Source organism: Lissotriton helveticus, chromosome 2_1 (genome assembly GCF_964261635.1).
Source record: "Lissotriton helveticus chromosome 2_1, aLisHel1.1, whole genome shotgun sequence".
Lineage (NCBI taxonomy): Eukaryota > Metazoa > Chordata > Amphibia > Caudata > Salamandridae > Lissotriton > Lissotriton helveticus.
In genome coordinates, this window is record NC_136059.1 from 44,886,244 (window position 1) to 44,898,244 (window position 12,001).

The 12,001-nt window shown below is 45.3% G+C and overlaps 1 protein-coding gene across 1 annotated transcript in view; it reads right to left on the bottom strand.

The window, feature by feature from the left end:
- Positions 1-12,001, bottom strand: part of LOC144817691 (long-chain-fatty-acid--CoA ligase ACSBG2-like) — a 432,359-nt gene that overhangs the window by 77,767 nt on the left and 342,591 nt on the right. The window contains exon 11 of the mRNA XM_078674438.1: positions 9,285-9,424. Within this exon, the coding sequence (XP_078530564.1) occupies positions 9,285-9,424 (140 nt within the window). The remainder of the gene's footprint in view (positions 1-9,284; positions 9,425-12,001) is intronic.

The window sequence follows — 12,001 nt, forward strand, 5'->3', positions numbered from 1 at the left end:
TACCTGAGAAGAGATCACTATGGAATGACATGGATGTTCTTACCTGAGGAGTAATCAGCATGGACAAGTTCTACCCTTCTACCTGAGACGAGATCACTATGAACGAGGTTGATGTTCGTACCTGAGAAGTAATCAGCATGGAAAAGTTCTGTCCTTCTACCTGAGAAGAGATCACTATGGAATGATGTTGATGTTCTTACCTGAGCGGTAATCCGCATAGACACGTTCTACCCTGTACCTGTAAAGAGATCACTATGGAATGAAGTTGATGTTCTTACCTGAGGATTAATCAGCTTGGACACGTTCTACCCTTCTACCTGAGAAGAGACCTCTATGGAATGACGATGATGTTCCTACCTGAGGAGTAATCAGCATGGACCCGTTCTACCCTTCAACCTGAGAAGAGAGCACTATGGAATGGCATTGCTGTTCTTACCTGAGGAGTAATCAGCATGGAGAAGTTCTACCCTTCTACCTGAGAAGAGATTACTATGGAATGACGTTGATGCTCTTATCTAAGGAGTAATCAGCATGGACACGTTCTACCCGTCTACCTGAGAAAAGATCACTATGCAATGACTTTGATGTTCTTACCTGAGGAGTAATGAGCATGGACAAGTTCTACCCTTCTACCTGAGCAGAGACCACTATGGAATGACGATGTTCTTACCTGAGGAGTAATCAGCATGGACACGTTTTACCCTTCTACCTGAGAAGAGAATACTATGGAATGTGGTTGATGTTCTTACCTGAGGAGTAATCAGCATGGGCACGTTCTACCCTTCTAGATGAGAAGAGATCACTATGGAATGATGTTGCTGTACTTACCTGAGGATTAATCAGCATGGACACGTTCTACCCTTCTACTTAAGAAGAGATCACTATGGACAATGTTGATGTTCTAAAATAAGGAAAAACTAGCATGGTCAAGTCTTGTCCAACAATTTGAGGAATGACCAACTGGACATCAGAGGGACACGCTCTGTCCTCCTAATTTAGAAGTGATCAGCATGGATGAGCATGAAGAAATTCGATCGTCATACCTTTCTAGTGATCAGCACAGACAAGCTTTGTACTCCTAGCTGAGGTGTCCTAAGGAGTGATCAGAAAAGGTGAGTACTGTACTTCGGATCACTGACACACTATTGTGGCAAATAATATTGTTGACAAAAATATCCTTTAGCACATTATTATGCTCCTATACTTTTAACAGTAAGTAAAAAAATATCAGAAAACAAATATTGTAGACACTAATATCATCCAGAGACGCCGATCCTGAGTCAGCAAGAGTGCAAGGGGGACGCCGGCTGCGCTTGTCTGGGATCACCGGTTTCGGTATTCTGCGCTTGCATCCGATTCCCAGCCCATAGCCCCCGGTCCGCTACCGCCCCCGTGCAATTTCCACACAGCGGTGGGGGGTCAAAAGCTTCACCCAGAGCGGCTAAGTCGAGGCACCGCCACCGAGGGAACCGGAGCAAACGGCTCAGCGGGAGCCTGCGCCTCCCCCTGCTAAGCGAGCTGAGAACGCCAAGAGAAAGGCGGGCAGCAGGTAGAAACGGACTATTCCTTTCCTCGGCACAGTCCAGCGCCAGGTCCTGGCCTTATCTGCAAGTAAGCACAGCGCAGAGCTGCTCACCGGATCAAGGGATCTCAAAGACCACAGAAGATCATAAAGGACTCTGAGGTGAGGAGCACTTGAAGGAGCACTTGAAGGAGCATTGAAGGCGTAAGGCAGGCACAAGGCAGAGGAGGAGGAGGTGTGGTATCCCGTGCACATTGAGAACAGAGAGAAGAGCACTGCTGGGAGCCCTGGCAGGTGCGTGGTGCATTCGGGCTTCGACAGCAGAGGTGAGCTGAGGTGAGGTGAGCTGAGGTGTGCCACTTACCAGTCCACCCTTCTACCACCCTCTTACCACCCTTCTACCACCCTCTAGTACCCGTCATCACGGTACCGCCAAACCCCTACCCGATGCTCCATCATTCATTCTGCTCACCTGTTTCCCACTCTCCAGCAGCCCAAAGGGAGCAAAGCTTCAAGCCTAACGCCCAATGAACAAACCCGCAGGATGAACCGGAAGGGCAAGACCTGGCGTCAAGGGGAGTCGCCACACCATCACTTAGCCGCCGCCAAGCCACTACTAAGTCACCAAGGCTAAGGGGGGATGAGGGGGGCCACCAGTTAACAGGTGTGAATCCCTGCCCTGGTTCCTATTCTCTGGCTCTCTTCCTAAACCTCCGTGCACTTACCTCTCCTGATAGGCTAGGAGGAGTGCAGTCTCCTTCACCCCCCCTGTTAAACCGCCAATCAACACCTTGGGGGCCTACCATGGAAGACCGCAAGCAACTCAGAAGACTCCCACGGAGGAAATGTACTACCCTCCGCTCCGCCTCCCCTGGAGGGGTCCAGCAGGAGTCGCCCCCACCCAAAGACGAGACGTCAAACACAGGCGGCCTATCATCGCCAGCGCAATTGCAACCTCGGATTAGCGACTTCTTTACTAAAACCCCTGTCCAAAAGGTCTTTTCCTCTATCCAATCATCTCAGCAGGATACAGACTTAAAAGCTGACACCCAGATGGACAACCTCTGCTCCCCCGGACCTGCCTACGTTAAAAACTCAACCCCGGAGAAACCCTCTCTACCCTCACCCGGACCTTCCACCACACACGAGACAATCCATGAGTCATTTCACAAGACACACCAGCTGCTCATCCTCTCCCAGGAGGTTGCTGTCACGACTCATGACAGCCCTCTTCTTTCACTGTCCGCCTTCTCTGCAGCACCTGGAAACACAGCCTTACCAGCCCTCAGCTCAGAATCTACAGACATCACGATTTTAAACAACGCGACTAAGCTAGAAGTCGAAGCCCAAGTCCATGGCAGTGTCCCGTTGTCACCATCTAAACATACCGACAATTGTTATATTGCAGACTTAACATCGAAGGCTCAACTACAACCCAGTCCAATTGTATGCTCAGGGGCCCCTTCCACTAGCCGGAACGTCTCCCTACCTTCAGACAAGAGCCCAAAAAACAAAGGCCTCTCATTATCTCACAAACTATCCAACCGATTCCTGGCCTCCTTAGAAAGTCGAACTGAGGAATCACTCGCCCACTCACCAGGCTTCAGTCCCTCCTCAAACTTCTTCAGAAACCCTCCAGAGGACCAGGAATCATCCGTGTTCACTCTGCCGGACCCCATAAACTCCATTTCGGTCTCACTGACATCCCTCCATGCCAAACAAGACGCGATTGCCAAGGCTACGCTATGGCAGTCGCAGAAAATGGAGCTGCAGATCGATCTAATGCAAACTTTGGCATCAATATTGTTGGATCTGGGCTCCAGGATACGCACCCTCGAAGACCTGGCGGGGACAATGGGCAATCAGAGTTCCTGTCCCTGCAGCCCAATAATCAACAATCTCTCGTCCCTCCCTAAAAACATGGGCGCAATCCTGAACAGCGTAGAGTGCCACAGCAGCAGACAAGGAACATCTCAGCCTACGCTCATGCAAGAGTTTCAAACTTCACCTATCCTTGAAGACCCTTTACGCTCCGCCGCACTAGCGGGCCCATGCCCTGTGAGAAAAAATACACCCCCTTGTGCCGACCAAGCTATTAAAAGTTCGGCCAGCCTTCCATTAGGGACCAGCCCCGGCCCGCTCTCAGCGGGTTTGGATCTCACCGAAACCACATCGACGCAAGTATCAACCACGCGATCCGACCGCCCCAAAGGAACCCTCACGGACCTGATTCACAGCGTTCCTAAGCCTCCAACGAAAACCTCACTGTCAAGGCGGGAAAGAAAAAAACTAAAAAAACAATCTAAAAAACAACGCTTATTGAAAAGAAGATCGGGCATGAAGGGTTAGTGGCACCCAGTCTACCAGTTAATAAATCAAGGGGTCTCCCCTACTTCCCCATTTTCAACCCACCTGTAAAACCTGAAATAAAACACAACAAGAAAAGTAAGTCCCCCGCTGGCTCAATGGCCACCAGCGAACAGCACGGGTCATCAACCCTGGGGAGCTCCGGGATCACAAGAGCCTCAGAAGTGCACACCTCAACTACAGTAAATGTATTACTGCCAAACAAATCTATAGGAACAAGTACCAAAGACTACAGCGCTGGGAATCAGAACAACCCCGCACAGCTCACTGAAGCAAAAATGGAAGACCGGAATAGTCCACCTCAACCCCAGGGAATGGCAGAAATCACGAACACGGTTCTTCACAGCCCAATAGTGGGCATTGCCACAGACCGCAGTGCGCCCCATCAATTAGAAGACTTAACTAAAGCCTGCTGTGACCTCCACCTACAGCCGCAAAGGTACTTTTTGCCTCAAGTGCCACAGGCCTCGGGTATGACAAGCCAATCGGGGAGGTCTATTTACCCACCTGAAGCTCGCTTCCTACTTCAGATGGCGACAGCTCCTTTACCTGGTACAGCCAGGAGCCCGGAAAAGAGAGCAGAACTAGTATTTTATCCACACTACGAGCACAAGGGCCCACATGATATTCTTAACAGACGCAATCTCCTCCGCCTGTTCAACTGCATTCCAGCACTGGCCGGGCTCACCTCCTCAGACCTTACGTCAGTCAAGTTCTCCACAATACCAGGGAGAGGGGACTTTGAGGCCACCATTACAATGTGGTCCCAGGAATCCATTAGGAATGCAATTTTTAAGGAAGCCAACCAATTTGAAAACTGGGGCATTGAAACGTGGGTCCCCACCCAACAAAAATACCCCCACGTCCTTCTCCCACAGGCCCCTGCGAAACAGCTTACCAGCGTACTGAAGGGGTCCCGGGGCGCAACCCATGCCTGGCTTACAGAAGCGTCGAAAGCGGACAATCTCCTAAACATTGCATGCTATAAAAACCAACGTACGATAAGCTGTAAATTGAATTGCCCTGTCCCCCATGTCAACGACATGCGCTACGGAGACTCAGTCCCAGAGTCATCAATCAACTTTGCCCAGCAACAGCGATCCTCCTAATAAGAACACCAACTGGCCCGATTCCAAACTAACTATCACAACTTGGAACACGAGCGGGCTAAAGTCAACCCTAGCTTCAAAATCAGCCGTTGAATTCCTGAACAAAACGACATAATCTGCTTTCAGGAGACCTGGTCTCTATCCCCATCGCCTCTCCTTGGCTATCATGAACTTTTTCAACCGGCCGCTAAAGTCAACTCTTATGGAAGACCCTCAGGGGGCCTCTCCATTTTCATCAGCCACAGGTGCAAGTTAACGGCCACACCCATCACTCGGAACCTGACGGCAGGGCAGATGGTTCTGATTACCGGTCTGTCTTTTTCAGGCAGGGCACGCTCTATCCTCCTAATTAACATTTATCATAATACAGCAAAAACCGCAAAATCATCTGCAACGGACCTGATGATAAAACAACTGGAAGACCTTCTAGCGGAATTTGCATCCATGGAGGTACTGCTACTAGGAGACTTCAACATCAAAGACCTCGCATCCAACGGCCTCTTAGCTTGGAAAAACAAAGAGCAAGAAGCGATGATCACTTTTCTAATAACCCATAACTTCCGCTCGGCTCAGCAAATCTCGCTGGAACTGCTCCCGGATGCTCATTTCTTGCCAACATTTAGGAGAATCTCTACCATTGATTACATCTTTCTTTCCCCGCTTCTGGGTAATCGTCTGGCCAGGATGGAAATTCCCTACCGTTTGGAGAGTGACCATAACCCCATAGTGGCCACACTGGACCTGCAAGTGCAAGTTGCCCTCGAAACGGCAGAGGTGGGGCATTCAACGCGAGTTGAATTGCACACTATGGTTAGGAGAATCAAATGGGACTCACAGGGATCCGCCAAGGTGGGAACCTGGCTCAACGGCGAAATGCGTAACTTCAGTCACATTGCCCCGATAGAATCACACCACCGGTGGGATAACTCCATCGCTAAGCTACAGGATCTCCTGGCAGGGCCCGCGCTCCATCATAGAACATTCGGGCGACACACACGAAGCAAACCCATGACCCACTGCTAGCCTTCCAAAGAAAGACCCTCAGGAAGGCCGTCCGACTGCACAATCTGATTGGAACTGTGCACTCCGCCAAAAAGGTGGCATCGCTGCGGACGACCTACAAGAAATCCTTATGGGAGACCAAGAGACTCAAAGAACAGTCTGAGTGGGTAAAAATCTTTGCCCTTCTCAAGAGCAAAAGTCAGTCCCAGTTTTGGAACTATATGAACAAACTCCGCTCCACCAACAAGACGAGAGGAAATGCAGTCTGTGAAGAAGCGTGGGCCCTGCACGTGTCCGATCTATATCGCAGCGACTCTGGCGACCCCGTGGAGATAGAACTAAGAGATCGTGCTGCTTTAACACTCAAATAGAAACTTTCGAACTGACCACTGCAGCCGAGGTCACCAAGTATCTGCGAGCCATAAAAAAAGACGGAGCTCCAGGGCCCAACGGTCTACCAGCTGGGATATTTAAATGCGCCCCGGAAGAGTGGGCTGACCTTCTGACTCCCCTATTTAACAACGTTTTCGCGACAGGCCAGCTCCCAGACTCTTGGTTAGGTTCGACTCAATGCTCCATATTCAAGAAAGGTGACCCTGCGTCACCGGCTAACTACCGCCTCATTGCCCTATTAGACCTGGAGGCAAAGGCATACGCTCGATGTCTCCTTCGGTTGCTGGAAAAATGGGTCGAAGAAAATAATATACTACCATACTACCAAACTGGGTTCCGGGCATCGGCTTCCACAATAGACAACATCATTACTCTAGCCGCTCTGAGTCAAAAAGCTGCACAAAAAACCATCTTCCACTCTATTGCTGCTTTATAGACTACAGCGCGGCTTTTGACAAAGTGTCTCGGAACATCTTGTGGAGGAAGCTGAACAAATAGGGGATCCCGCATGACCTACTAGGCGCACTAATTTCTCTGCATAAGAACACGTGGGTGCGAATCAAAACCAGCCCAAAGACACTTTCCTCAAGAATTGCCGTCGAAGACGGGCTAAAGCAAGGCTGTGTTCTCGCCCCACTGCTGTTCAATCTCTACACAGCCGACCTCTGAACATTCTTGGAGAATAGTAATCTTCTCCCGCCAAAATTGGGTCCCGCCAAAAAGCCTCTTCACATATTACAATATGCAGATGATATTGTAATAATGGACCAAGCAAAATCGGGTCTCCAACGGGCATTAAATATGCTTCATACATATAACTCCGCCAATGCCCTGAAAATCAACCAGGCAAAGACGAAGGTACTGGTATTTGGCAGATGTAAGAACAAGAAAAGGCTGGCATGGAACATCGGACCCGCCAGGATTAATACAACAGTAAAATGTAATTACTTGGGTGTCTGGTTCAACGAGACGTCCAGGCCTACAGCTCACCTAGCCGCTCTGCAAAAGAGAGCAGGCGCAATTACATACTCCCTGACCCGGCTGAACCAAACTCTGAGCAGCCCCTCTGCAGAAGCCATCCTGAAGGTGGCTAAAGCCACTCTACTTCCTGCATTAACTTATGGACACCAGGCCTTCCCTGGAGCGTGCTCCTCTAGTCTTGAGCTCGCCCAAATCTCCACCTATAAAAAACTTTTCCATCTGCCAAGTTTTATTCAGCGGGCAAGACTACGACTGGAGCTGGGCCTACAAAGACAATCTCTTTACTGCGAGGCTGACACCCTGAAATACTTTATTAGGACCCTAAAAGCAGGTGATAACACTCTTAAATTCCAGCTAAAAGGAATCCTGTCTAGCCCCGGCAATCCCTGGATCACCCAGATTATAAAGGCCATAAGAGTGTTAGAGATTGAAGAGTCATCTCTCCCCTCAGTCACTATTCCGTACTCGGCCTGGAAAAGCACCATCAATAAGCAAGTCAAACTTATTTCTCAGTCCATGGATCTGCAGGCTCTAAAGGCATCAACCATTCTGCTCCCCTTGAACTCTTCGTATCTTCTTGGGCGTCCACAAGCATACTGCCAGGAAAACTTAAGCAAAGTGGCTAGGAAGAACATAATGTTTATGCGACTTCTAGGCCTGCGCTCGACGGCCTTTAATAAATGGGCCCCAACAAGCGAGGGGGGAGCATGCAGGCTGTGCAAATACCACTCCGAATCATGGCTGCATCTCCTGTGCTGCTGCCCGGCACTAGCAGCCCCTAGGAGGTCCCTTTTGAAACCCTTGTTCCTAAAATGGGGCGCCAGGACGTGCTGGGAGGCCTCGGCCTTGTGCTTTACATCTACTGACATTCAAGCACTTGCTAGGTTTGGAAAATTTGTGAGACTTTTGGACAATCTTTTATTACCCCCCTTGGTTGCCATGCTTCCTCCCCCTCCCCCTCAAAGACTCATTACAGACTTTTTCCGTCCCTTGGCCCAGTACCCTCTGTATTAACTATTTTATCCGGCCAAGCATAGCAAAACGCTCACATAGGCAACCATAATACTGCTCCTCGATAAGCATATTGGCCACTAAGCCTTGTAAATTGCTTTTTAGCCTTGTTTTTATTTGATAAATGTGCTAAAAACTAAATTTTATATTCATGTTAAAGTAGACTTTGTACAGCAATAGTTTTAAGTAACTGTGCTAAACTAATAAAAAACTTGAAACCTGTGAAGAACCCACTAATATCATCCAGAAATAGATACAAATATTGATTATTTTAAAATAAATAGAGTTTAAAGTAGTAATTGTAAATAGTTCAATATATAAATGTAACCTAATGTAGATTACATATATTCTACTAATATTACTACTATATATAAATATACACTTATATCTGTGTTTAAAATTCATTTAAAATGATAAGCTATACTTAATAAACAATTAATAACATTTATATAAACAATCACGCAAACATTATTATATCAACTAAAACACATTGAAATAACTTAAAAATCATATTTTTAATGACTCTGATAGTGAAAACGAAATTAAAACACTGATGATATTGACAACGATATTACTTACAGTAACAAATGAAATTCTTGTCAACAATATTTTTGTATTGCAATATTTGTGTGTCACAATATTTAGTTTATTATATTTCTATCTCCCAATATTTTTAAATTGACATTCTTTCCAAGCACTCGCTCTCCTCCCCTGAACAGAAATCAGCATGCATGTGTTCTTCAACCTTACTTGTAGAGTGAACAGCATGTGCAATCTCTTCCTTCTTGCCTTCAAAGTGATCAGAAAGACAGTTTCTCCCTTTTTTTTTTAGTTTGATGCATATGAAGGATGCCTTATCTATCACATTAGACTTTTCAGCAGAGGCAAACTGTACTTACCTTCAGGGTGATCAGCATCGACAAGAACTTTCTCTTGTCGCCTACTAACACAGCATTACTGATGATGGGAACCTCAGTTTTCAGAGCGTTCTCTATTGGAACTGGGGGAATGTTCTTGCCTCCTGATGTTATAACCAATTCTGCAATCAGAGACAAACACTAATTAAACATGATCTATTCTGAAAAGAGTGAAGTTTCTGTAACTTGTTCAACTACTTTGTGATGACAATGACCCAACAAAAAAGGAAATGAACATGATCACAGTCTTGTGGACTCTATTTTCTATGAGGACATCCTTCTGGGTTCACAGATTTCGGATCCCTCTGCCCTCATGCAGCACCTGTAGGTTCTCAACAGATAGCTTAAAATAATTACATATTTATTTTAACATTAGGTTAATTGTGCTGTAGCATTTTATTGTATTCTACATTTAAAATAACTATATAAAATTAATTTGCATGTAATACTGAACCTAAGAATATTTTTCCTAACATTTTTGAAAGTTTAATATTTTTTTTATTTTTCCATATACTTTACCAAAAGGAGACCTTTGCCCAAGTGGAGGAGAACTTAACCTATGTGCGAAAAGTTACTACTAGTAACTTCACTCTGTTAAGTTGTTTTTTTTACTAAATATTTAATTAAAATTATGTATTTAGATATTTTTTAGAAAGAGATGCAAAATGTTTGCATTCCCTATATATTAAAATAACAAACATTGCATATAAGATTATTTTACATTAATTTCAATTTTCTAATGTTACATTTATTTTTACATTTTAAAAAGTTATGAAATATTTTATCATGAAATAATATTTGTATTTATACAGTTTTTACATTACCTAACGTATTTTTATTTTTAATTTTTTTAAATACTTTAGTTTATACTAACATTATGATCTATGGGGTTTTACTTTAAGTCCCGGCCTTCATATTCTCTATGGGAGGATGTTGGAGTACCAATGGTTGGACATTTGTACGGTTGAATATACGCCATACCTGGATCCACTGCTGTTACACTCTGAAATCTTGAATAGCCAAAAGTAATACATTTACTACAAACCGTAAGGGTACATTTACACATGCTGATTTACTCACTTGCAAAGTTACCTTTCTAAGTAGGTCCCACAGTTTTGAGATTAGGCATATTAACAGCATCTTTTTCCGGACTAAATATTCTAGATGCATAAACCACTTTAATGGTATGCATGAGCCAGATCTGCTAGTCTATAGCTTTGTCCCGCTCGACAACACTGATAATACATAAAATACAAAGGAGCAAACTCTAGTGAACACAGCACTGGTGCTGAGTGCCAGCACAATTTTGACTGCTAGCTGCAGACCCAACTGCTCGGGAGCTGAACAGGTGTGTGAAGATCTATGGTTTGTCATCACAGATGGTCTGCTCGTGCCCTGGTAAGAAAAAGAGCTAAAGTAGCACAAAAGTGGGCCTTTTGATTTCTCACAAACACAAAATCTGCAGAGTGGAATAACTTTCATATTCAAGGGGTATGTCATCAAGCTCCGGAGATAAAATTATTGCCGATTTAGCGCCTGTTTTTGGACGGAAAGCAGCGATAATTTTATTGTCTAATCAGCAAGGTCACGCATTTGCGTGAATCCTTGCATTATCCCCCTTTCCCCCAACGCCCATCTTTGCATCTCTAATGAGCTAAGCGGCATTTCTCCAATTATCAATGGGCACGCTAATCTGCAGAGCCACAAGCAAAGTAGCGATAACCTCTGTTATCGCTACTTTCCTTCCGCCTGCTTCAAAAGTGACTTATGTGGTTTGGCCACTCGAGTTTTCTATGACACGTGAACAGTGTGCACACTATACTATTGTTTACCTTGATGTTATGACCCGCTCATGGTTATGTCACGTCTTTTAGTGTATAGCACTTTGTATTGTTATCTATCTTACCTCATTGTAAATCTTGAATAGTCGCTTTTTGGTTTTACAGATTGCCCCTGAAGAAGGGACATCACTGTCCCGAAATGCATCGGGCACTGCCAAGAAAGTCATTGTTAACTATTTTCTGTTAATGAAGAATGAAAAAATGTATTTCAATGTTGAGCATTATTTGATTGGTTCCATGATTTAATGGACCAACAAGCGATTCATTTGTTGACTCTTATATGTAAGATGCAAAAATTAATCTGTGTATTCTAATTGATACATTTTGTGGACATATACATAAAGAAATAACAGGTTTATTTCCTTGAAAAATTGTTGAATGTGTATAATTTATTAGATAACTGTTTTTGTCTTAACCAATAGAGTCCACCTGGACTATACATGCACAGTGCGCGGCGTTACCTGCCAGTAGTGGTAGTTCACTTGAGCATCAAAAGTGACTTAGCCATGATTTCCTATGTAAGGTGGATATCATGGCTAAGCATGCCTTGCCCTATCAGCAAGCTTTCGCCAAACCTTGTGTGATTATCGCTGTATTTACAGCGATAATCGCACAATTGGCAGCTTGCGCTCTGAATTTTATTGCTTTGGAGATAAGCATTGCTGATAGCACACTATCTCCGCGATAAAATTCAGAGTTGGCCGGCGATAATTATCCTTGCGCTAAGAGCGCTCAGCGATAATTATCGCATGGCCTTGATGCTATTCCCCCAAGTTGTTGGCAAAAAGGCTGAAATATGCCACCTCTCTGAACCCCAAACAGGACAAATTGACACACATACACACTACACTGCTAAGT